The 27,086-nt window shown below is 43.9% G+C and overlaps 1 protein-coding gene across 5 annotated transcripts in view; it reads right to left on the bottom strand.

Annotated features, from left to right (window-relative positions):
* Positions 1 to 8,889: 8,889 nt before the first annotated feature.
* Positions 8,890 to 27,086, bottom strand: part of NMU (neuromedin U) — a 33,459-nt gene continuing 15,262 nt past the window's right edge. The window contains exons 6-10 of one of the 5 annotated variants that reach the window (XM_054990240.1): positions 24,189 to 24,250; positions 14,025 to 14,078; positions 13,258 to 13,297; positions 11,197 to 11,236; positions 8,890 to 9,768 (exon numbers count right to left, since the gene is read on the bottom strand). In XM_054990240.1, coding sequence (XP_054846215.1) covers positions 11,201 to 11,236; positions 13,258 to 13,297; positions 14,025 to 14,078; positions 24,189 to 24,250 — 192 coding nt within the window. In that variant the 3' untranslated portion in view covers positions 8,890 to 9,768; positions 11,197 to 11,200. Of the gene's footprint in view, positions 9,769 to 11,196; positions 11,237 to 13,257; positions 13,298 to 14,024; positions 14,079 to 24,175; positions 24,251 to 27,086 lie in introns of all 5 variants that reach the window. The other 4 variants (XM_054990241.1, XM_054990242.1, XM_054990243.1 and 1 more) reach the window with 4 other exon arrangements.

Genomic DNA, 27,086 nt, shown 5'->3' with positions numbered 1-27,086 from the left:
CCCTTGTAGCTGAGAAAAAAGCCTTTTTGAATAATTCGGTATTGCATTATTTGCGGAAAGCCAGGAGCGTAGGGGCTCTCCTGACCTCCTCAGGCAGGCTGTTCCATAGGGTAGCGGCTGCCACAGAGAAAGCCCATGGCCCTTTTCACACTGCTTACCGGGACTCGCAACGACGCGGAACATCACACTACAAACGCAGAAAATCGTGTTTTCTCGCATGAGATTTGAGTCTCACTGAGACTCAAGGCAGATTACATAGTGTGAGATTACTACAATCAGTAGCAGGACAAGGGCAGGTATTTCCATACACTGTCAAGAACATTTCCATAAACAATGTTGCGCAAATCTCGTGTGAGAAAACGCGATTTTCCGCATTTGTAGCGCAATGTTCCGCGTCGTTGTGAGTCCCGGTAACCAGTGTGAAAAGGACCCATATATGGGCTGTTGTTGATTTCGCCCATGTGCAGGGTGGCACCTGCAGGAGACCCTGTTCAGATGAGCGAAGCTGCCGTGGAGGGACATAGGGAGGGAGGCAGTTCCATAGGTATGCTGGACCAAGGCCATGAAGAGCTTTGTATGTAATAACCAATACCTTGAACTGAGCACAGTAACTGATAGGTAGCCAATGGAGTGACTGTAGGATGGGAGTGATGTTCAAGCTCCTGCTCACTCCTGATAATAGTTGAGCCACAGCATTTTGCACTAATTGGAGCCTCCTAGTTAATTTAGATGGGAGACCAATATATAGTGCATTACAATAGTCGTTTTGATGTTACCATAGCATGGATCCAGGTGGCTAGGTCAGCTGTGTCAAGATAAGCCATTTTTCAGGCTAGAGTGAGATTATAGTAAGCATTTTTTGCAGCTGCCTTAACTTGTTTTCTAGTAGTAGCGCTGGATCCAGTATAACTCCTAGGCTCTTAACTGAGTCTGCAAGGGTCAAACAAACTCCATCGAAAGTGGGGAGTACAACGTCCTTCAAGAGCTCTGGCTTCCCAACAAGCATCTCTTCAGTCTTGTCTGGGTTCAATTTTAATTTGTTATTCTTCAGCCATTCCACTATGGCTGTCAGGCAGCAATCAAAGATTTCTACTGCATCCTGTGGGGACCTGGATAGCAAGATATAGAGTTGGGTATCATCTGCATATTGATGACATCCAACTCCATAGCTGCGAATGAGTTCTCATAAAGGTTTTACGTAGAGGTTGAATAACATGGGAGATAAGATTGCACGCTGCGGAACCCCACAGGATAGTTCCCATTCTGGAGATAGATGATCTTTGACCGCAACTCTTTAAGTCCGTTCTATGAGAAATGATTTAAACCAGTCCAAGGCACATCCTTTGATGCCCACTTCTGTTTCTAAATGCCTCAACAGGATGGCATGGTCTACTGTGTCAAAGGCTGCAGAGAGATCCAATAGATTTATCCAATAGATCCAAAACAGCCATTTTCTCCAGGGGAATTGATCTCTATAGTCTAGAGATCAGTTGTAATTCTGGGAGATCTCCAGCCCCCCGCCTGGAGGTTAGCAACCCTTCCCTAGGCTGCTTTTAGTTATGGGGGTAGACAGGTGCCCATATTTTCCAGTCGCCTGGGGCACTACTTGGGCTTCTCCTGTTTGCTATCCAACCCAGCCCAGCCAGGGGATTGTAGCTTGGGTGTGGAAGAAAGAGCCAGACATGCAGGTCAGACAGCACAGAGTTCTTAAAAGAGAAAGCTCTTTATTCACTATAACACAGCTTTACACTCTAGGGCACTAAAGGACTATTGCAGAAATAAGAAAAATAAACCACTTGAGCCTAGTCTAAGGGCCAAGCTAAACATGCAGGTTTCCACAGCCATACAGCACTTAAAAAGTAAATGGCCCTTAAAAAATAAAAGAGCCCAAATGGCCTCAGAATCCCCCCCCCCATTTTTACTACTCCAGCAGAAAAACAGGGGGGGAACTTCCCTCCCCTGCTATCTTGACAGGGGGAAAGGGCTTGAGGGGGGAGAGAGGAGCCCCTCCTGCCTTCACAGAGGCATTCTGAGGCCATTTATGGTCTCCTTTATTTTCAACAGCTATTCCCCCAAAGCTGCTGTGTAGCCGGCACGTCTAGCTTGGCCCTAAGCCTTAGAGACAGTTACTTTGGCATCCCCTCTTTGGGATGGACACAAGCCAGCTGTAACTTATGAAACAGAAGCAGATGCTACTCTATTTCCTTCCTGGTTCCTGGACCAGCCTGAGCTCTGCTAACAGCATATCCAGATTTTTTAATAATTCCTCCCCCCTCCCCCGGGTGGATTTGCCTTCACCCAGTCCTGAGTTTGAGGGTGACGCCTATCGAGGGTCATTTGTTATTCTTTTTTCCAGTTACCTTGGAGCACATCACCCTTTTATTGCCCCCCTCAGATCATCCAAATAGCCATCCCTCTTGCTTGTTCCTGGGCAAGATGTGCTTAAATAACTTTCGGAAGAGCTCGCAGACCCTTTGGCGATCTTCTTCCAGGCCTCCTGGAGGACAGGAGATGTGCTGGAGGAGGGCAAATGTCACCCCAGTCTTCAAGAAAGGGGAAAAGGGCAATCCTGGGAACTGCAGGCCAGTCAGCCTGGCCTCCCTCCCAGGGAAGATACTGGAACAGGTATTAAAGGCCTCAGTCTGCACGCATCTGATGGACAATGTGAATTTGGTCCAACAGGTCCTGCCAGACCAACCTCGTCTCCTTCTATGAGAGAGTGGCATGCTCACTGGGTAGGAGGAATGCTGTTGATGTAGCTTATCTGGATTTCAGTAAAGCTTTTGACAAGGTTCCTCATGATGTTCTGATTGATAAACTGGTGGACTGTGAACTGGACTCCAGGATAGTTAGATGGAGAGGGAAGTGGTTGGATGACCGCACCCCAAGTGTAGTCGTCAATGGCATCACGTCTGATTACAAGGAGATGTCCAGTGGAGTACCACCGGGCTCGGTTCTGGGCTTAGTGCTTTTCAATATTTTTAGATAGAATTCAAAAAGATCTGAACACAGTGGGAAAGTGGGCAGATTTGAGTAAGGTGCAATTTAACATAGATAAGTGCCAGGTTCTGCACCTGGGTAACAAAAATGCAAAGCATGCATACTGGATGAGGGATACACTTCTCGGTAGCAGTGTGTGTGTGAATAAGATCTTGGGATACAGGTGGACAGGAGCTAAATATGGGCAGTCAGTGTGATGCAGCAGCAAAAGAGGCAAATGCTATCTTGGGGTGTATCAGTAACATCCAAATCACAAGATGTCATTGTCCCACTATATTCTGCATTGGCCAGGCCCTACCTGGAGTATTGTGTGCAGTCCTGGAGTCCTCACTTCAAAAAAGATGTGAACAAATCGGAATGGGTGCAGGGGAGAGCAACCGGGATGATCAGGGGCCCAGAGAGCAAGCCCTGTGAGGAAAGACTGAGGGACCTGGGAATGTTCAGTTTGAAGAAGAGGAGGTTGAGGGGAGACAGGATTGCTCTCTTTAAGTATTTCAAAGGCTGTCACTTAGGGGAGGGAAAAGAGCAGTTCCTGTTGGCAACAGAGGATAAGACTTGCAATAATGGGTTTAAACTACAGGAGGGAAGGAAAAACTTCTTCATGCTAAGAGTAGTTCAGCAGTGGAGTCAGCTGCCCTTCATCGGCAGTCTTCAAGGAGCAGCTGGACGAATACTTGTTGGGGATGCTTTAGGCTGTTACTCCATTGGGCAGGGGGTTGGACTAGATGGTCTGTTAGACCCCTTCCAACTTTATGATTCTATGATACCTGGCATTTGGGCAAATGGGTATCCCCTTGCATGAAACTCATCTCTGCTCAGCTGGCAATTTAAGCAGTTTATTACTCCCTTCCCTAGGAAAGAGAGTTCTTCACTAAGACTTGGGTCCCCTGGGTGTAATTCAAGACATCTTATACTCCCCTGTCACAACAGTTGCAACACATGGTCAGAGAAGTGCACCCCCAGAAGCCCATCTGCCACTGCAAGGAAATCTGGGTAGATCGTTTGGATTGCATGTGGCAACCTCCTAGGGTTGACAAAAGATCTTGATCCTCTCTAGTCCTCTCGCGGCACCTTGCTGCAGTTGAGGGAATTGTCAGTGCCAGGGTGAGAGGTCTCCCTGGAATTGCATAGACACTGCTTTGAGTTCCATAAAAAAAAGAAATCTTACAATAGGTCTTCTGCATTTTTATCGCAGCAGTTATGTTCTGGATTGTGTAGGATATATGACTGGTGCAGAACTTGTTTTAATTCACTTAATCTGTGTTTACCTTGCCTTTCCATCTAAAGGGACTTTGAGGCAGCTACTGGCAGGATAGACTTGAGTACATGCCTTCTTCTTGTTGTTGTTGAAGGGGCTAAAAACAGTGCCATTTGCTTGATCAGCCAAGACTTGCTGTTTTTAATACGCCTTTCAAATACATCTGAGTGCTAACATGTTTACTTCTGCGGCAGAATACAAGATAAAAGCCTTTCAGGGCCACCCTAAGCTGAGTTACACCCTTTATATGTCCATTGACATCAAAGGACTTAGAAGGATGTAACTCTGCTTAGGAATGTAAACGTTTGATAGATGCACTTGAAAGCTACAGGATACTAGTTGTAACATTCAAACCTTTCATTCCACATCTGATTGCAATCCAAGTATTCCTTTGGAGAAATTTCCCAAGTGGAGAAAGAGGCTGGGAAGCCGTTATCATTAGCGGGAGTGCTTTACACAGCATGTCTTGCCCTTGTTCAAAATCCCTGTCCAACTGCAGAGATTATGCTGCTAGATGAATTTCAAAATCTTCCCTCTTATGAGATACATTAAATCCCAAGGAATTGTTTGTTTTTGTCTCTTCAAATAAGGATTCACACATCTTCTCTTGAATGCTGAAATTCGATTACTCTGCAATAAAATATGGCTCCCCATGATTCAATCTGAGACAGGAACTGTTCCAGTTGCCAGCAGCGGGTAGGACGCAAAGCAATGGGCTAAAACTACATGCACAAAGGTACCAGCTGGATATTAGGAAAAACTTTTTCACCGTCAGAGTAGTTCAAAAGTGGAATCAGCTGCCTAGGGAGGTGGTGAGCTCCCCTTCACTGGCAGTTTTCAAGAAGAGGCTGGATGAATATTTGTCAGAGATGCTTTATGCTGATCCTGCCCTGGGCAGGGGGTTGGACTAGATGGTCTGTATGGCCCCTTCCAACTCTATGATTCTATGAGGTTGTGAAGATCAATACCTAACTGAATATTTAAACTCCAAAGGGCTTGGAAATTGTGACAGATGCTTGAGTTAAGCATGTAGAGAAATGTAGTTAATTATCTATGTAACACAGCACTAGCTCTATCAAATGAAACGATGGTTGACTGACAATGAGAATAGTCAAACTTCAGATAATTACAAAGATTAAGGGTATAAAACTATCCGATCATGGAAAGTCAAATCAGTATTGTTTACCACAACCCACTGTTTCAACAACATTTAAATGTTCTGCCAAGCTAGCCAGTGGCATATTGACCTACCCTCAAATGTTTTAAGACTTGCACATTCCATTGAACGGGACTAATGAAGCTGAGTAAGGATGGGTTAAACGGCAGAAAGATCAAAAGAAGTTGTAAAGAGCCTAGTCAATGTGACGCTAGAGTGAGTACCTCAGATGTTAAATAAATCCGGATCTCTGTTTCAATGGGATAAAGACTTAATTGACCTACTGAAATGTTACAAAATTCTGGATTTGAGCAGCACATACCTTAGCTCTCAGCTCCCATCCATAAACTGATCTACTTGAGATCTGTCAATAACATTTTCATCATCTGGATCCATATAAAGGAAGTCCTGAAGACATTCTGTCAAGATCTCCACAATTTTGCCCCACCTTCAATCTGAACCAGTCCACATAATGGGTCACTTTTTAAACACCATTTTACCTGATGGACCCATATGCACCACCTTATATTGAAAAGCCGTTGACTGTGACACATACCTACATGTTTCCAGCTATTACCTTAAGCACACCATACAATCTATTGTCTTCAGTCAAACACTATGTTACAACGAAATTTCTTCCAGTTCCTCAGAGGAATTCACACCTGAAGAATTTACATCATACATTCTTGAAATTACAATCTCCAGTTGAAACAATTCCACCTTGCATGCCCTGCGGAACCTAGATAGGTCCCGCAAAGCACACGTATTGTCAGACAAATGATTCCACCAGGGTAGGGCCTCCACAGAGAAAGTCCTCAACCTGGTGGAAGAAAGATGAGCCACTTGAGGGCTGGGAATGACCAGTACACCACAAGATGTAGATCATGTCAGGAGAGAGAGTCCCAGATCATGTAGGGCTTTAAAGGTTAAAACCAGCACCTTGAATTTGATCTGGAAACCAACTGGAAGCCTGTGCAGCTGCTGTAAAATAGGCTGCATATGGGCAGATCAAGATGAATTTGTCAGGAACCTAGCAGCTGCATCCTGGATGACCTGCATTTTTCCAGAGCAACTTCAAGGGGAGCCCTGTGTAGAGTGAATTACAGTACTCTAACCTGGAAGTGCCCATAGCATGAATCACTGTGGCCGAATCTGACCAAGACAGGTAGGGGGCCAGCTGACCAGCCTAGTAAAATGGTAAAATGCCAACCTTGCCACTGTGGACCCCTATTTATCCAAGGAAAGTAATGTATCCAACCAACCCCCCAGGCTCTTCATGGAATCCGCCAAAGAAGTGGACCCCATCACGAGCTGGTAGCTGTAGCCCCTCCAGACGCCTGGTCCTCCCCAACCACATGGCTTAGATGGCTTCAGTTTCAGCTCCCTGTCTTTGACCAAGGAGCCTTTGAACTGTAATTCTGTGAACAGATGATAGAATCGCTGACAGAATTCTCAACAACAACACTGCCCACCATTATTGTGCTGACTGGGGGGAGGGACCTATGATAGATACTAGTATAAAAAGCAGCACAAAAAAATGTCCCAAATCATTTAAGAAATTTTGAAGCTCACATGGAATGTGTGGCTACAGAACTAGAGCGTACTGTATGTTTTTTTTTTTTAAACAATTTTGCTTTGGGGGTTTGTTCTGCTACTCATTCCTGAAATGGTTTATCTATGCTGCGGTCAGGTGTGGAACTTGTGCAACATTAACTAATAGAAGATGTTCAGCGTGTTTTTTCTTTCACCCCTGTGGGGAGTGAAAGACAAGGTTTCTAGGAAAACCTTTTGACTGGTCTTAATCCTATATTGCTTTTGGATTTTGCTATGGATAAACATGGCTGCTGGGGCTGGTTCCAGGTTTTTGGGGGTCTGGAGCAGAGCACCTGCCCCCTCCCCACTGTGCTCCTCACTCTGCCCCTCCACTCTTCAATCCTTGCTCCACTTACAAACCTTCCTACTGCCTGGGTTCCCAACTGGAAGTAAACTACTGTAGACAGCAAAGGAGGAGTTGGAAACAATCTCATCTTCTTCTGCCTCACACATGCCAGTATAGTGTATCTTTCTGACCTGCATGTTGGTTTTCTTACGCGTGGCAAAGCTGGTCTCCTGGCTGCTGGCCTCAGAGATTGTGACCTACAAATCCTGGCTTATTCCAAGGGGGCCAGATGAGAACTGACAGCCAACTGCTTCAGAATGTGGCTTACTATGAGGAAAGCATAATTGGAGCTAACAGAAAACCGAGGTGCCAACTGCCACCCTGAGCATTCTGTCTTCTTTAAAACTGTCCTATGAAAAGTGGAAGGACTTTCAGCAGAAGGACCCACAGGAGATGCATGATCAACTAAGAGCTAAACCACATGAGACAAATTACACGAGGATGCTCAAGTGAAGGGAGACGCAATGTTAGCCAAGAAGCGTAGTTTGAATTTCACCTCTCTCTACAGAGCCAGCAAAGATCACCCCTCAGAGGGTTTGTTAATTTCACCTCTTTACAAAGCTGGCAAAGATCAGTCCTCAGAGGGTTTGTTAATTTCTTCTTTGCTCAAAGGCTCTGTCAATTATTAACAAATTCTCTGAGGAATGATCTTTGCAGGCTCTTGTAGAGAGGGAAATTTAACATACCCTCTGAGGTGCGATCCTGCTGGCTCTGTAGAGAGAGGTGAAATTCAAACTATGCTTCCCTTCACTTGACCATCCTCTAGTAATTCGTCTTGTGTGGTTTAGATCTGAGAGAAAAATCATGCAGGGCAACCCAGACCGAACCTGGGGAAAACCATGAGGTTTTATTTGGCCCCCAGTGACAAGTTTCTGTGGGAGAATGGAGAAAGCCACTGTGATGGTATTTATTGATACTTTGCTTTTCTCCCTCAATGGAAGAAAAAACATCATTCTCCCCTCTTCTATTTTTTCAGCACCAAAATAACCCTGTAAGGCAGGTTAGGTTGAGAGTAGGACTGGTCCAAGTGTCACTCACCAGCACTAGGTTTTCATGGCTGAGCAAGGATTTGAACCTGATGTCACAGCCCTAGTTTAGCAATCTAACCACAATAGCTAGAATAGCTTTTGGGTTTACCAGGGAGAGAAACATTCAACTCTCCAAGTAGCAGTGAAGCTCACTGGGAGACACACGGCCAAAATCCCACTCATTCAGTCCTTAATCTCATATAGATAAGAAGAGCAAGAGAACTGTGTTCGATTTCTAAAATGAGCAATGCTACAAATGACCAGAAGTCCTGCCCTCTGGCATGAAAAATAGTTTGTCAGTGCTAAGAGAAAGACCCACCACACATATACAAAGGCACTTTATTAGAACTCCAGACATTCCATACTTCTGTCCCCAGACTGCAGCCAGCATCTGAAGCTAAGCCTCCTGTGACCTGTGGCTTATATTAAGCCTTGAAAGATGACAAATGGCTTAATAAATGTAATAATAACAACAACAACAACATTCGATTTATATACTGCCCTTCAGGACAACTTAATCCCCGCTCAGAGCGGTTTACAAAGTATGTCATCATTATCCCCACAACAAAACACCCTGTGAGGTGGGTGGGGCTGAGAAAGCTCTGGGAGAGCTGTGACTAGCCCAAGGTCACCCAGCTGGCTTCAAGTGGAGGAGTGGAGAATTAAGCCCGGCTCTCCAGATTAGAGTCCTGTGCTCTTAACCACTACACCAAACTGTATTAGTCTTTGAGGTGCCACAGGATTCTATTGTTTTGCTATAATAATCTAACACTGCTCTATCACTGGAATTACTAAATGCAATTAGCTCAATAGCTGGCTATTGCTAGATATGTGTTCCGAATGTGAATTGCCTCCATGGCATCCAATGTCCCCCTTTTACACTGTTAAGTGTTGTAGTTGTTTTGTTTCAGTAGCGGAAACATCAAACATATGCAAGGAGGACCTGTTAGATAATACCAGTTTAGCTGTTTCACAAAACACTTACATTGTAATGGCAACTCCTAGGGCATGAATTATGAAAAGGATGATGATAGAACAGAAAATTTTGCATTAAAATATTCTCACTGAAAACAGCTCTCTACTGAGTGCCTTTATTTACAATGAAAAAAAATAGTAATACTGCTATGGACAATGTCTTCTGCATGCAGGCATCTAACACCAACATTATTTTGTTTACAGTTTTATTTCACATAATTGCAACCATATAAACATAAGGGAACAGATTTTAAGGTGTTTCAAGAAAAAAATTACAACTTAATTCATTTTAACAAATTTACACTGTAGATGGAATATATATATTACAAAATAACTTGTACTTATGGTAAAGGAAAGGACACCCATGTTGTCTGCAATCCTATGACAATTTTAGGTCAAAGAATGAAGAATCCTAAAAAAGAGGGGAAATAGTTACATATGTAATAAATTACATCATCACACTAAAAATAAGTATGTTACAGCTCTTGGAAAGGAAATCCTGCTTGTAGATTACCAGTGTCACATTCCCCTTTACTAGTTTCTATTGCCCAGTCACAAGAACAGTGCAACCTGCTTCTAAAATTTCTTTTTGCCGTCTCAGGTCCTACCTTCCCAACAACTGGGTTGTGGGGAACTAACTGAGACATCAGGTGCCTTATTTCTCTCCCTCTGATTAGCTAATTCTGCCTAGGGCATATAAAGAGGCTACAATTTAACAATAGCATGGTGACCATGGAAAATGCTGTCAATGAAACTGTTTCATTGGAACACAATTACTGTTCTTATAATTGAGATCTGACAAGATAAGGTTATATCATGCTGCCTTCCCTCCCAGTTAACATTCATAAGGGTGGGGAAATAAAAATGTGGTAAAGATAAATACCTACAGCAATTTAGAAATCCCAAATCCCTGTTCAGGCCTGGAGGTAGAAAGTGTCACACTTCTTGATGGTTATGGAGAGTGCCCTTGAGCTATAGCTGACTTAAGACAACCTCTGGTGGGGTTTTCAAGGCAAGGTACTCACAGAGGTGGTTTGCCGTTGCCTGCCTCTGCAACCCGGGTCTTCGCTGGAGGTCTCCCATCCAAGTACTGACCAAGGCCGGCCCTGCTTAGCTTAATGAACTCCAATTCAGTGCTTTCATGCCTGATTCTCCCTTAGCTTTTTTGCAGGAAAACCATGACTTTCACATCAACAACAGAATGCCCTACATAGAAACTCTGCTTAATGGAAATCCCCAGACCCAATTTGAGTTCCCTGCAGCTACACAGCAGCTCTTTGGGGAGTAGCTGTTAAAAAGGAGACCCCAAATGGCTTCAGAATGCCACTGTGGGGGGTGGAGGAGCTCCTCTCTCCCTGCTCAAGCTGTTTCCCGTGTCAAAATAGCAGAGGAGAGAGTTTTCCCCCTGTTTTTTCTGCTCCACATGGAATATTCTATGCACGTGGAACAGTAAAAACAGGGGGGGGGAACTCCCCCTTGCGATGGTGAGCCAGAGAAATGGCTCAAGGGGGGAGTCCCTCCTTCCCCCATGAAGGCATTCTGAGGCCGTTTCGGCTCTCTTATTTTATAGCTGCAGAAACCCGAGTTGGGTCTGGGGAACTCTTTAAAAACCTGCACGTTTAGCTTAGCCCTTAGTCACATATTCATTAAAAAGGGAGCTCAAAGCAAGTTCACAGTGCTGTGAACCTCTTTTTAATTAATAGCTATACATAACCTTATTCACACTGTTTTAAAAGTTTTCTGACAATAAACCAGACTCTGTAGTTTGAGTTTTAGGTTACATTTGTAATGGGAGGACGGGATTTGAGCGCACATCATGAGTGAAGTGTAAGACAAATACCTTTTTAACGAAATGCAGTTGATCTCCTCCCATTGCGTGGCTAGAAAGCAAAAACATTTATCCAGGAAGAAGTGAGTATTTTGGCATACAGCTAAAGAATATCAACAAGACGCCCCTTTTAAAGTGTACAGTGTAGGCGGACCTGAAGAGTACTCAAAATGCTTTCCCATTTCTGTAAATCAGTTACACAGGATATTTACTGTTAAACACTGGTTTTATTTTATTGCTTTCAGTACATGTGAAAGAGGGAGGGAGAAAAAGGCGCATCACAACTCACACATCTGTCTGTGACTAAACTGAAGGTAGTGATCTTTGGTAAAGCAGGAATAAACTAACGATGACAAACTTAAAATTTGTTGAAAGTAATTGAAAGTAGCAACAGGTCAGAAACTTCCACCCATTTTACCTAATTCCTACAGATAGCATTTCTCTCTTCATTGGAATTCTGCCCTCAAGTCATAGCTGACTTATGGCGACCCCTGGTGGGGTTTTCATGGCAAGAGGCTAACAGAGGTGGTTTGCCATTGCCTGCCTCTGCAGCCCTTGTCTTCGTTGGAGGTCTCCCATCCAATTACTAACCAAGGCCCACCCTGCTTAGCTTCTGAGAGCTGGCGAGATCAGGCTCTCCTGGGCTATCTAGATCAGGGCTCTCTCTTAATATACTTTTCATATTCGAAGGACCACCTTCCAGTTCTGTGTCCATTCTCATAATATTGCATTACCTACTAGTTCTCTCTGTTGTGATTATTTAATAGTTAATGGTACAAAAACTGTTAAGTATTAAACATGCGCTGTATGGACAGTTCTGCAGCCTAATGCTGAAGCAAGTAAAGCCATGCCCCTGAATAAAATCAAGTTACACACTTCAAGTAGAGGTTATGGTAACAACTTCATCAGTTTGACCTGACTTGCAAAGATGAGAAACAAAATCCTGCTGCCCATGACAACCTCATGCATTCATTCAACTCATGGGGAAAAAGGGCAAGAGTCCAGTAACATCTATAAGACTAACAAAATTAGTGGTAGGGGATGAGCTTTTGCGAACCACAGCTCACTTCTTCAGATATCAGTGAGCTGTGGCTCACGAAAGCTCATACCCTACCACTAATTTTCTTAGTCTTATAGGCAGGGCTTTTTTTCAGCAGGAGGTGGAATGGAGTTCTGGCACCTCTTAGAAATGGTCACATGGCCAGTGGCCCCGCCCCCTGATCTCCAGACAGAGGGGAGTTTAGATTGCTCTCCGTGCCGCAGAACAATCTAAACTCCCCTCTAGCTGGAGATCAGGGGGCGAGGCCGCTGGCCATGTGACCATTTTCACCGAGGGCAACTTAAACTTTAAAAAACTCCCCCCTTGTTCCAGCTGACCCAAAGTGATGTCATTGTGCAGTCCTGGGTTCCACCACTGAGTTCCACCACCTCCTTTCCCAGAAAAAAAGCCCTGCTTATAAGTGCTACTGGACTCTGGCTCTTTTGCACTGGTACAGACAGACTAACACAGCTACCCATCTGGATCTAACCCATGGGGAGGTAGAGTGGGCGCTGGTGTTCTGGCCCTGCCCCCTGCCTCTGTGTGATCCCCTGGTCATCTGCAGAGGAAGTGGCTGTAATCAGTGATGCTGCAGTCAGAACATCACTAATCATGTGGACGGAGAGTCTGCGTGGCCCCTTCCTCCATTCTTTACACCCTGCAGATGACTAGGCGATCACACAGAGGCAGAGGCAGCATGCTCGGGCATGCTCTCCTTCCCCATGTATGCTGTGAACATGTGAGGCTGTTGTGTTGCACTGAGGAAAAAGAAGGAAGGTGGCAGGAATAGTGGAGTCGAGGACAGTTTTTGGCAGGATCCAGCCAGCTTTTCCACTCAATTTCACTTAATTCCCCTCCTCTTTTTACTACAGCCGTGGTTCCACATGGCTATTCGTCAGGCAGGTCCCCTAATCCCCACAGCATACCCCATTTGGGTGGTCAAAGGGGACTTCTTTTTTACCAGCTGAGAAGCTGCATGGATCCAACCAATCAGCTTCAAAGAGCAAAGCAAAGGAGAGTTCTGCACAGCTCACCTCACTCTGAGGATAAAGTCCCAGATTTCTTCCTTTGGTCCTTTAAAAATGGCACACAGCAAATAGGAATCAAACGTAACATCAGGGCTTTTTTTCAGCACAAATGCGGTGGAACGGAGTTCCAGCACGTCTTAAAAATGGTCACATGGCCGGTGGCCCTGCCCCCTGATCTCCAGACAGAGGGGAGTAGAGATTGCCCTCCGCGCTGCTGGCAAGGGTGATTTAAACTTTAAAAAACTCCCCCCTTGTTCCAGCTGACCCAAAGTGACATCATTGTGCGGTCTTGAGTTCCACCACCTCTTTTCCCAGAAAAAAGCCCTGCCTAACATTAAAGAATTGACTGAAAACTTTCAGACAAGTCTCTCATGGAACAAATGCCCATGGCCTATGTATCATGTGCCTGTTGCCCAGTTTGGAATGCTGTTCTTATGTCCTATTCACTTCTTGTAAGCCAGTATGAGACCTCCGTTCAAGCTATTTGTCCGCAGCATGGGCTCGCTCTTTTCTGATAGTGGCTTCAACATTATGGAACATTCTTCCCAAGGCCAGATTTTTTTTTCTTGTAAGGCACCTTGAGTGGCCATGGTTGGTGGGAAAGGTGGCATATAACTATTTAAACAAATAAATAGAGGTATTCAATGGTAATGTTGTGTATGGAGTGGCCTGGAGTAGTGAATGAAAGTTTAAGAACTACCAACATAGTATCTTATTTGGAGGGGGGGGGTGTAACAGTGAGTTGGAAAGGAAGAAAATAAAAACCCACATACCCTGAAGATAAAATATCCTCTACTTTGAATTCCTCCAGGTATTCGAAGTTCTTCCTGAAAAGACAGCAAATTTCAAACAACACATTAAAATGGCAACAAACATGACACTATATGATAGTTGTATGTAATATAATAGAATACTATTTGTGAGAATTTTATTTTCAAAAAATTTCATGGAGTCTGGGTTTTTTTCAATATATGCAGACAGCTGTGCACTTGTTCAAATCTATGTACTGTACCAAATGTGGAGTTTGGTTTATAATGGAAATGATAATACATACAAGCAATAAAAGAGGATTTAGCGGTTAAGTTCATGTGCTAGGAAGTTCAAACCTCACATCAGCCATGAAGTGACTTTTCGCGCCTAAGACCATCAGATGTCTTTGGGAAGGCTGTTGTTTTGTTAGGGTCTGTCTACTGGTAAGGGCTAAACTAGATTAAGTCATCTGGGCACAAGTTGGGTCAAGGTTCTCAATCTCAACCCAAGGTCCTCAATCTCACTGCCAAACATTACTTGATGGCAAAGTTTCCAAGTGTGCTGAGGTCTGATTTGATCTGAGACTGTGGTAGGGTTTTTATTTTCTCCGTGCCCATTTCCTGAGCCAAAGCGGCCCAGGGATGTTATTTTCTCCATTGCGAGGCTATACGTGCATTGAATATTGCACACGCAGCCCTGCAATGAGGTAATAATGCCTCCTGGGGCTATTTCAGTTCAGAAAAATGGCGATGGGGAAGGCAGAGCCCCTCTCCCTGGTGTCACAGTTCTAAGCCAAATGGGGTCCCAGCACACTCGCACATTTTATTTCCCTCAGGTAACGATTGGCAGTGACTTGATCAGTTGGGTCAGAGAACCATGGCCAACATCTCATCTCATTTGGCCCTCAGTCACACGTAAAGGCATATAATGAAACTCCAGTGACTCACTGTTTTGATACTAAGCAGTATCAGGAAAGGAAGCTTTGCCTACTCTCCTACTGCTCCCTTCTGGCTTTTCCACCCCCATCTCCAAATTCCCTCACAAACACGTCTAGATCCTTGAGGGAGCCGCAGTTCAATGAAAGATGTAGAGAGAAAATGTGATGCGTGTGGGAAAGGATTAACTACCACCAGGGGTGAAATTCTAAGGGGCAAGTTAGATGGGCAGGTTTGTAAAAAGTTGGGTCTGGGGGTAAATGGCTGTTAAAAAATAAGAGAGAGCCCAAATGGCCTCCAGAATGCCTTCGTAGGGGAATGAGGGGCTCCTCTAAGGTCCCCAGATTCCCTTACCCTCTGGGCAGGAGACCGGGCACTCGCCTGTTTAGATGTGCTCTATGCATGCTTTGTGGACATGTGCTCCCGGGCTGAGCAATGACATCACAGCTGGGAAGTGAGGTCATTGTGCAGACCTTGTGCCGCCCCTGGGAGTGCTTCCATGGTCCACTGTGGACCAATTTCAGCCCATTTGGGGCCAAAATTGGCCTACTACGGAGTGCAGGAGCACTGTGGGGGCAGCACAATGGGCCCTGGAGTGCTCCTGAGCTTTGTAGAAGACCGATGTCAGCCTCAAGATAAGTTTGGAGAAATTTAATTTTCAACCAAGATGTGGTCCTTTATGGACATTATAGAAGATAAATGGAAAAACTTGCAAATAGAGAGCTTAGCAGAATACTATGACATGTATTAGAGTGAATGGTGCAATGTAATAGATATGTAACTTCTTTTTTTGTTCTTTCTTTTCTTTCTGTCCCCCTTCCCTATACTTTCTACTCCCTATTTTCTATCTAAAAAATTAAAAATCGTGTGTGTGTATCAATCAGCTGGTTAAATGAAGTTAACTTCTGTTCTATCAAAGAGTGAAATTCATTCAAACAAGGAGTGAAACTCGTTCATGAAAAAAGTGAGTATTCAAATATTCACAGAATGCAAAAGACAAAAGCTGTAACTTTTTTGTAGCTTATATCAAAGATAACAAAAACAGTAAAGACATTTTAAAACATGTCTTAAGTCTCTTGCCATTTTCTAACATGCACAGCATGCTATTGCCATTAGATTTTTAAAAATATGTCTTCACTACTGCTTAACAGTGCTTCTTCTTGAAGGACAAAACTGCCTGCCATTCTACTCTGATTTTATTTGTGATTAATTAGGAGGATAGTGTCACCCTACATATAACTCCCATCTCATTGTTAGTTATTATTTCCAAACCAATTTTTGATAAAATGTGGAAGTGTCTATTGGATGGTTACATACTTCTCCTTTGAAAATTGGCAAAGTAAGTTCCATGCGCCTCTAAAATATTTATGAGCAGGTCTTTCTGTTCTAGTTTCCCTCCCCCCAACTCATTAAGGGCAAATAATAGGCTGGATAGTTCGTCTTTAACTATCTTTTCAGTTCCTCATGGGATAGTCCTAACTGAATCAGATTCTCTCAATGTAGAAAAAAAGGAAAAGAACATTTATTGAAAACACAACTTAATTTTATTCAAATGAGCAAATCCTTAGGCAAAGAACTGGATGGTTAATTAATATCACCATGAAATTCAGCTTCCTCACTGCCTCTTTGCTTTCCTGCGTACAGGACCTTAGCCAACCCCGTCCTCAAGAGCTCAAGTGCCTTTCATCAGTAGGGTTGTCAGGTCCTTCCCCCCCCCGTCCCCAGCCATGTGAGTGGTGATGGGGGGTGGAGGTCCACTGGGGGACCTCGTATCCCTACTAAACAGTTCTTCTTGTCCCAAAACATTTCATGTTTTGACCTCTTTCTTACCTCCAACTCTCCCTTTCCTTAACTCCATGTCTTCTCTGCCTCTCTTTTCTCAGGCCTCTATTTTCTTACTTATCTTTTTCTAGGGTTGCCATGTCTGGATTGGGAAATTCCTGGAGATCATGACCCCCTTTGACCAGCCCTGAGACTCTGACTCAAGGTCTCTCTCGATGATACATGACTGTGCGCTGGTTTTAACAGGCCCCATGAAGTCACACATCAGCTGAAGAGAACTACGTCTTTGGAAAAAAGAGAGGGAGCTCAAACAAGCATATAATGGCATGCCAAGGGAAGGAGCTGCTTCCCACCCACCCCCAGTCATTTTCCTGTGCTAAAATAGCACGTGGGAGAAGTTATTTTGCTGACTTTCGCTGCTCCATGTGGAGCAGCCAATTCAGTGAAATAACTCCCCTCACATGCACTTTTCATGTCAGAAAATGGCCTTAAGGGGAGGACAGGAGTCTTTCCTCTCCCTGAGGTGCCATTCTGAGCTCATTTGAGTTTTCTGACTTGGAGGGATCAGGGGAGGGGCTGAGGATCAGGAAGGCTAGGTGACCAGGAAAGGCAGATATCAGGGAGGGCCTGATGCTCAGAGGTACCTGCTGGCCACGCCCCAGTAGCACCAGAGGCCATCTTGCCAGAGCCTGCAAGTAAGCCCTGAGAGAACCCACCAGACCTCTACCAGGCAGGCCATGTACCCAGGCTTGTAGTCTCTCCGGACCTTCTGCCAATGCACAGGAACAGCAGCTGGGGAGAGCCCAGGCAGAGGCGGCACAAAGGAGGCAAAGTGCCAGACTGGCTACACGTAATTTCCATGTCAATCCAGAGCAGAGTGCTGAGAGAGGCGATTCCTCGCAGGAGCCTGGCCAAAGCCCAGCACAGCCTCGAGAGCTGCAACATCTGCCAGCAGGTGTAGTTGAGCCTAGGGAAGGGGGGCCCTGGCACTCACCTTCATGCTGCCCCAAGAGTGCTCCTTGGGCCTGCGTAATGATGTCACTTCCACAAAGCAGGAGCTTCACAGAGGGCCAATTCATGCTTCAAATGGGCCTGATTCGGCCTGTTTAGGGCCCAAATCAGCTCACTGTGAAGTGCGGGAGCGCTCTCAGGAGTGATGTCATCGCACCACTCCAGGAAGCCTGTTCCCCCAGCCTTTCCCCCTGCCAGTCAGGTAAGTGGTGTGTAGAGGGTGGGAGTGGGGGATCCTTCACCCTCACCAGGGCACCAGGGATCCCTAGTTGAGCTAGATCACCTCTCAGCCTATTTAGGCCAAGGCTTGAGAAGGCGGCATTGGTGGATCCACTGGATCCCTAGGCACAAGCCCTATGCTTCCACATCCAGATCCCTGCCACTCTACATTTCCAAGCCTACCTGGCCAGAGGAGTCCAGACCTGGCCATCCTACAGAGCACAGGACAATTTTGAGGGCTCAGCCTGGGAAGGATGGAGTTTGGTGAGGGGAGGGATCTCAGTAGGGTATAATGCCATAAAGTCCACTCTTCAAAGCAGCCATTTTCTCCAGGGGAACTGACCTCTGTTGTCTGGAGATCAGCTGAAATTCTGGAAGATGTCCAGACCCCACTTGGAGGTATCTCTCCCTCACATAGTTAATGTTTTCCAGGCCTCAGCCTACCTTTCCTTTTCTTGTGTGCATTGCAATATTTATACACCCACCTTTTTGACTATCTAAGGCTTACATCAATTAAGACAAACAACAAAACTTAATTAAACTACAAAAGTAAAAATGCAACAAATTAATTAACACTATGCCACACAGTATTATAGCAAATATCCTATTTTCTACTAATTTACATGAGCCCAAAAGCCCCCCCCCCAATCAAAATTGGCTTATTTGCTTCCTATGAGACTCCCTCGGGAGGAAAGTCCACAACTGAGATGCCACCACAAAAGGGCCAGCAACACATATGATGATGGAGGCATACATGGCAATGTCTTGGAACTAGAACGTTTCAAGACTTTAAAGGTCACAAACAGCACCCTAGTTTGGGCCTGGAAACCAAGTGGGAGCTAATATTGTTATGGTGAAACTGTAATAATATACTCCATTCACCTGATACCTGCTACCACCCTGATTTTGGACCAACTCCAATTTCCCAATATTTTTCAGGAGCAGAGCATTTCAGTAAGTCAGTCTATCACAGCATTCTGACCAACGTGTAATTGGTAAACTAGTCACAGCTCATCACTGTTGCCGCCTGAACATCTACATGCAGCTTGGGCTGTTTCCACACATCCTTAAAGGGACGGCCCACTCACCAAACGCTGCCGGCTTTTCTCCTTCACGCTACATGTCTCCGATTTCAAAACGGTAGAAGGCTGTTTTGCTTGTTTTTTCGATGCCTTTTCTAAGAACACATTTCCCAAGTTCCCTGAAAAGGCGCTGAAAAAACGGAAGCGAAACAGCATGCTACCGTTTTGAAATCAGAGACGTGTGGAGTGAAGGAGAAAAGCTGGCAGTGTTTGGTGAGCGGGCCGTCTTTTTAAGGATGTGTGGAAACAGCCTTAGAAAGGTAAGAATGGCTTGGCTCTTTCCATAACTAAGACACAGTGAAGAGATTTTTAGAATCTCACAAAAATCATAGAGAAAAGCTTTTAAAGCTCCCCTTTCTCTCTCTTCAAAGAGAAAGCGCTGTGAATGGGACAAGATCGACAAGAAAAATCTAGATGCAATAACCTCTGCTGTGTGGCAGCACAAAGTTTGAGCACCATTTGTTTGTTTGTTGAAAAATAAAGTGGAAAAGGCTTATTTTCATTGAAAAAGGTGTGCGCATGCTCGAAACCCAAGGGCACCGTGGGATAGTCATTGTGGACTTGGAAGAAAAACAAAACAACTCGTTCCTCAGTGCACACAATTGAAAGGTGTATGGCTTTGGGATCATGTGAGCAGGAGAAACACGTGTAAGTAGAAATTTATGTTCCTTCCTGCATAGAACTATCATGTAGCCTGGCTCTCAGTTGAAGAGCTTTAGCAAACTGCTTGCAGGCCCCTTTTCTACTCAGACTCCTGGCCTTTATCATACTTGCCTATGTGACAGATTGTTCTCTACCGTCTACCCATAGCACCATCTCTCATGTCCCCTACAGTTCCTACAAGGTTTTTACCAACCAATCTTCTAAATTTCCCTTCCCTTACAAAATTTGTGCTTTTAGTCCGTACGAGTGGGGAACCCACAAGAACTTTTGGGGAACCCACAAGAACTTTTGCCATTTCCCTCTCCCCCACTATGTCCTCTTTTCTTTCCCTGCCACCCCCCCCCTCAGCCTCTCCCCCTTTTCCTGCTTCCTTCGCTCCTTCCCACCCACCTTTGTCTGCCCTCTCTTCACTTTTCCCCCTTCCCTCCCCACATGGCTCAGTTGTGTGGTGCCAGCTAAGTGAGGCCGAATTGCATGATTGGGAACCTAGAAGGACTTGCATGGGGTACTTCACTTTTCCCGGTATCCCCTTCCCCAAATTATTTCCTCTTTCCTTCCTCCTGGCATATGCTCAAATTTCTCTACATCCCTCTCTCCTTCAAACTCACTAAACAACTTACCTTTTATCTGCTGCCCACCCTACTTCACTTATATACTGCCTTTCTCCACAACTGGGACCCAAAGCAGCTTACATCGTTCTTGCCTCCATATTATCCTCACAACAACCCTGAGAGGTAGGTTTGGCTGAGAATGTGTGACTGGATCAAATTCTCCCAGTAAGTTTGCACAGCAGAGTGGTGATTCGAACTTGGGTCTCCCAGATCCTTCTCCGAAACTCTAACAGCTACTGGCTCTAACAAGCAACTGGCTTGTCGGGGGGGGGGGGCTGCTGTTGAACAGTAGCAAGCTTATTGTGAAGATCAAGTTGCCTCAACCTCTCATATCCTTTTTAGTTGCCCCTGTTATATTTTACTTCGTAACTAACATATTACTCACTGGACTGACCAGCTACAGAACATTTCAGAACAGCAGAAACTAGATCTTACTGTTAAAGGTAAAGGTAAAGCACCGAGTCATTACTGACCCATGGGGGGACGTCATATCCTGATGTTTTCTTGGTGGACTTTTTGTTATGGGGTGGTTTGCCATTGCCTTCCCCAGTCATCTACACTTTACCCCCAGGAAACTGGGTACTCATTTTACCAACCTCGGAAGGATGGAAGGCTGAGTCAACCTTGAGCCGGCTACTTGAACCTGGCTTCCGCCAGGATCGAACTCAGGTCGCAAGCAGAGCTTGGGCTGCAGTACTGCCGCTTACCACTCTGCGCTACGAGGCTCCATAGATCTTACTGTTAGGTAAGATTAAAAAAAAGTGTATATGTGATTTAGCCATATTTATCTGTGCAGTTACAAATCACTCACAAAATACTCCGATGTATGGCTTGTAGGCCACAGCTGTTACAGGGAATAGATTTGAATAGTAGCAAGCAGCCAGGCCTGGGTGAGACATGTAAGTCATGTGATCACAAGGTGTCTGGTGGTTATCACTGGGCCTAACCCCAACAAGTCCTCCCTCAAAGGCTAAATAGCCCTGGAAAGGGCCCTGCACCCTCCCCCTGCTTTTTACTGACAGGAACCAAGCCTGGAATACTGTGTAAACTGATATAGTTGCCTAGCAACAACCATTGAGGCCATCTGGTTAAAGTTACAGGAACTTTTAAAAAATAATTGGGGTTTTTTAAAATCCCCTCAATGTATTTTTTTAGATTTCAGATTTTTATGCAAACCTGGGACAGTTTTCAGGTGTGTAGAAAGATCTGCCCTGTCCATTCATGGCTCCAATCTCCAGATTTTAGTATCCATGATCAGGGCTCCTGAGCTATTATATAAAAAAGATTCTGATACTAACGGTTTCACCTAAGCAGTTAGAAAGTTTGAACATGTGATCAAAGCTACTTTAGGCAAGGAAAGGTTCATAGCTAACAAAACAGGTAATATATTTACTGCCAATTTCTAACCTATAATATTTGTCTTTGAAGGCTGTATACATCTAAAGTACAAATTCAAAACTGGCCAAGTGTTGCACAAGTCAAACATTTGAATCTCCTTGAATTTAATTTCAGTTACAAAGGTCAGGTTCTATGACCAAATTCTGGATTTAAAAGGTAAAAGTCTGTTTAAAAGGTATTTGAGAAATCTGAAACCAAGAACCCAAATTCACAGTGGAAATCCTAAGCAGAGTAACACTGTTCTAAGTAACTTTTCTAAACAATATTGCACCATAACTGACTCGGAAGGATGAACAATAGTAGATTTATCAGAAATATATGGTACATACCTCCTCAGTGAAACTCATGGTCTCAAAAAAAGAAAACCCTCAGAATAATTCAAAGCCCTGCAGGCTGCTATTGATTGTTCTCAAAGGAGCCTTTGCAACTTTGATGAGTCTTCTTTCGTTAGAATTTTGCTTCAAGGAAATCTATCAAGTTTGCAAAACTGTGGTACAGAGGTCCAATTAGAGCAGGAAATTGGGCGCATGGTAATAAAACTATTTGCTCTATGAAAATCTGACTTTGTTGAATTGTTTTTTTAGTTATTACTGGTACACTACCCTCCTTAGATTACCTTTATGTAATCTCTTGTGTGAAACATTTATAGGCACTGAAAAATTAGTTCCAAAAATCAAAGATGACCTCAGGGCATTCTGCTGGGTGCGGAAGAAGATCTAAGTGATGTTCTTTATGATGGTCAAATAGAATAATAAAATAAATGACAATTTGCTTCCTTTCTGTAACGGCGTCCTGAAATCTACTATCTCTTGAAGTTCATCTCACCACATAAGGAAGAGAAAGTCGATTCTCCTAGAATGTAACAAGGTGACATTGGGCATTATTTGGATGGAAACTGGTAATATGCAAGGTAGCATAACCACTGTTACCCATCAATCAGAAAGTAAACCCCACTGAACTCAGTAGGTTTTAGTCCTGAGTAAACATGTTTGGGATTAGGGTGAAGCATCACTTCAGAAAGCAAAAGTCGGAGCTAAATGCTGATCCTGAAATTGTTCATACTCTGAATTCTTCTCTCTCTTCACTGTGAATAAGAAAACATTTAAACAAAAAAACTGTTCAAATACACTACTGAGTGGCCTCTAGAGAATATCTTTTGGTATCGGAATCCTATGACAGACAATAAACATGTTGAGTAAGAGTGCTAATCACCCACTAACCACACAGCTGGATCTAAAAAGCTGTCACAGCAGGTCAGGGGTGGCTGGGCGAGAAGATTACACGGAGTGGGGACGTAGCGCCTCTTTACCCCTCTGTGACATGGAGCTCTGAAGTGGTGTGCATTTTGGCATGGCCTCTGTTAGGATTACTCCAAATCTACTACCAGTAGTACCTGCTTCTCCCACTACCAAGTACAATCATAGGGTTCAGTAGCGCTGCTGCTGTTACTACTACAACTAGGTAGGTTTCAGATGAAACTTATAGTCCAAAGCACAGCCTCATGCACTTGGGTTCCTTCCCCGTCTGCCACAAACAGGAAGGAATTGTAGTGCACACAGAGAGGAGAAAGGAAGAAACGTGAGTGTTCAGACTCAAGGCATGTTTGCAGAGTACTGTACTGTGTTATTCTAGTCCATAAGGTCAGTATGGTGTAGTTAGAATGTTGGACTGATCCCTCAGCTTTCATTTACCTGCACCAGATTCCTTGCCGCAGCATATAGAATTCACAAGGAATGACTATAGAAGGTATTTGATATATGAATTAAGGGGTTCTCTTGGCCTATGCTCTATTTGATAATATTGAGCCTTGCTTTTAAATTTACAAAGTTTTAATGCTCATTTTTGTAAATTCTATATACAGTTTATTTCTCGAAATACTTCCAGTTTTGTTATAATCTGGTCATGTATTGCAATAATAAATTGATTGATTGAGTATTGGACTAATATCTGAGAGAGGCAGGTTCGAATCCCCACTCTCCCATGGAAGCTTGCTGGGTGACCTTGGGCCAGTCATACACCACTGAACCTATCTCACAGGGTTGTTGTGCTGATAAAATGGAGGAGAGAAGGACAATGTAAGCCACTTCATGTCCCCATTGGGGAAAAAAGTGGAGCATAAATGAAGTTAAATAAATAAATAGCACTATGCTTTTGGACAGTAGTATTAAATTTCTGTATTTCAGCCAGGACACCACAACTTTAAAAGGAAAGATTCTGCAGTTATTTACCAATGAAGTTTACCAATGATTACATTCATTTCATAAATAAAGTTTTTGCTCCCCTTTGTGTAACTTTTTAATATGCCATATCACACCACATGCACAACTCTTTGAAGGCAACAAACCATGCAAAACAGTAACAGCACACAAAAAATGGAAAGTGCAGTAATCCGATGCATCTCAGGAACAGAAGTAGGGCATTTTCAGAAAGCAGGGAAAGGAACAGGAGCGTGCATAATTTAAAAGTTACATACGTCCACTTTGTACCTCTTCGGCCTCTTCTCATGCAGTTGGGGAACAAGTTGCAGCAAAGGATGCAGGACAGACGACTGAGAGGACATGAACAACAATGAAATCCTGGACTCCAGATGTGAAAAAAAACCCTTCTTTACTACAGCATCAGCTTATGAAGAGATCATGCAAAGCAAAGGATGAAAGATATTTGATGCGGTCGTATTTTGGGGGATTCTCTAGGGTGCTTCTGATGTTACAATTTCCTTGATAGTTATGCACTAAAACTCTCTTCCATGATGGAAATCAAAATGCAGATAGTCTCATGCCTGTATTTACTTCCAAATTTTACATGGACTATTTGGAGAAGCCAATGGTAGTTTAGTGTTTGTTATCCTCCACTGTCTCCCATCTAACATCACAGATTCTACCAGCATGGCACAAGACAAAGATCTCTAATCCTTCCTTGCCAGAAGAAGCAATTTTAGATAATTGCAAATCTTGGTATCTCCAAGCAGGAAGACCTGACAGATCTGGATCAGGAGCAATCAGCAACATAACCCTTAGTGTTCAAGCACAATGAAACACTTGCCTCACTAACTGGAAAGAAATGCTCTCTTTATCCCACTCAACAGCCCATGAATTAGATGCCACATCACCAGGGAATCTCCATAGTGCTCCTTCCAAAATACCAGGTTCATAATGCAAAAGAAGAACCCAGACTGAATCCTTACAGATCCAGATGCTTGACTGGCAGCTCAGAAATTTGCCCTTGAAGACATCTGCCACCATATTTAAAAGGAAAGCCATAGCCAAAATCGTGTTTCCGGATACTGTATTATTTAAGTGTAACAGTTGATGTGATTAGATTCTTGGCTTCCTCCTCAATCTTTATGCCTTGCCTCTTTGCATTCTGCTCCACTGCTTTGCACTCTTCCAGTCACCTCAAGCTTAAGCTGTTCTGCTACTCTACAGTCTACCAATCACTGTTAGTCACAAAGACTCTCTGCACTTGCAGAGTTCTGGATTGGGTAGGTAACTGGTTTGCACTATACACACAATCATACTGCTATTTAATGTTTTTTATTTTAATGATTTAGAAGATTTCATGCAACAAACGTGCGTAAGTGCAACACAAATATTATTTGCAAAAGATACTGCATCACTGTCTACTTTGCAACAGGAAGCTCACAAGATCAAAATTTTCAAGAAATACCATTGTTCAAAATCATGTAGTAAACAAGGTGCACTTCTAATACACTTTTAGCAAAAGACTGAAATAGAATCATTTACTCAAATACTAAGAGAAACGAAAAGCCCAGCTTATATAAGAGAACTGTTTCATTTCCTTGTATTTCCTGAAGTACATAATCCTGACAGAAGCTATAAAAAGGATACTGTGGAACAAGCAAGCCTCATTGGGACGTTGATTCCTGACGTCACAAAGCAGCAGCCAGAAGCTCACATAAAGACAACTGCAAACCCAGTTGTTATATTGCCTTCAGCAGTAAGATGCTTCATTATGTTTCTACCAGTGTAATCCTAAGAGCACTTTCCTGGGAATAAGTCCCTTTGAATAAAAACAGGACTTACTTCTGCTTAGGGATTGCTCTCTCAGGGCCAAGCTACAAGTGACGAATGACACTTGAACGACAAGCGAACAGACTCACATGTATTCCTCCCTGTTCACTTGCACTCCACTCAACCATTACTTGCACTCGAGTGGAGTGCAAGTGAACAGGGAGGAATACATGTGAGTCTGTTCGCTTGCCGTTCAAGTATCATTCATCACTTGTAGCTTGGCCCTCAGTGTCTAAAATTCTGAAACAAAGATTCGGTTCTAGTGCTCATTAATACATAAAGACTTAGAGAACATGGGGCAAAACATGAAAAATAGACTAGGTTGATAAATGAAATTCTTAAACCCATTGGGCTTAGACTGGAGTAACTCTTCTTAGGATTGCCCTGTCAATCTCTGCCGTATTACTTCAACTCCAGGTTTCCATACTGCATGGGCAAGTAGTACATTTTGAAAGCAACAGCTGATTAAAACACATTTTATCTATTTAGGCGTATACATAAAACATCTGATTATTTGTTGCTGATGATGAACCAAAAATAAAAATAACCCCCTGCTTTTTGAATAAATATTTATTATAGAAATGGTGTTATCCATGTTTGTTGCTTAGATCATTAATTAATATCAGCCAGCATAACTCGCATAGTTTTTTAGAGAAATATCCCTAAATTATGATGAATGGAAAATCATCCTCAGCATGAACTCTTCTTTCTGACATTGCTTTAGTCTTTAGCAAATATCTTCTTCACCGGTTTCCTTCCTAAATTTTGAACCTTTGACTTTTAAAAATGGTGGTCATTGGTTTTCAGTTAGACTTCAACTTTTAGAGGGGGTGTAGCCCAGCAGTAGAACATCTGCTCTGCTTCCAGAAGATCCCAGTCGAAAGGATCAGGCAGCAAGTGAGGTGAAATACCTCTACTTATGGTTCTGGATAGCTGCTGCCAGTCAGAAGAGCCAAAACTGACTGACTGGGGAAAACCTCCACACCCCCAAACTTACTGGGAACTCAGGATACAGAGCGGGTGATATCCCCAATCACAACTTCTGAACAGTGGATCTCCTCCTCACCCCATGCAGATCCAAGAGATGGCCCGGAAAGTGGGTAAACACAAGGCAGGTTACACAAGGAAGGTAGGGCAGCTCTTGGCCCAATGCAACGCCACGTAATAGTGGAAGGAATGCCGCCTTGCAGGGAGGGCTGGCAGCAGCCGATTCAACTGGGTGGAGAAGGCTACCTGAGGACAGGAGGAGGAACCAGAACAGGCAGGCAGGACTGGCCATAATAAAGGCCATGCCCAACTAGGGTTGCCAGATCCCCTTACTCTCTCACTGGTGGTGGGGGCTGAGATTTACCT

The sequence above is a fragment of the Eublepharis macularius genome, chromosome 10 (assembly GCF_028583425.1).
Source record: "Eublepharis macularius isolate TG4126 chromosome 10, MPM_Emac_v1.0, whole genome shotgun sequence".
In the NCBI taxonomy this organism is placed as follows: Eukaryota; Metazoa; Chordata; class Lepidosauria; order Squamata; family Eublepharidae; genus Eublepharis; species Eublepharis macularius.
The sequence above is the reverse complement of the archived record's forward strand: the minus strand, read 5'-3'. Positions and strand labels throughout refer to the sequence as shown.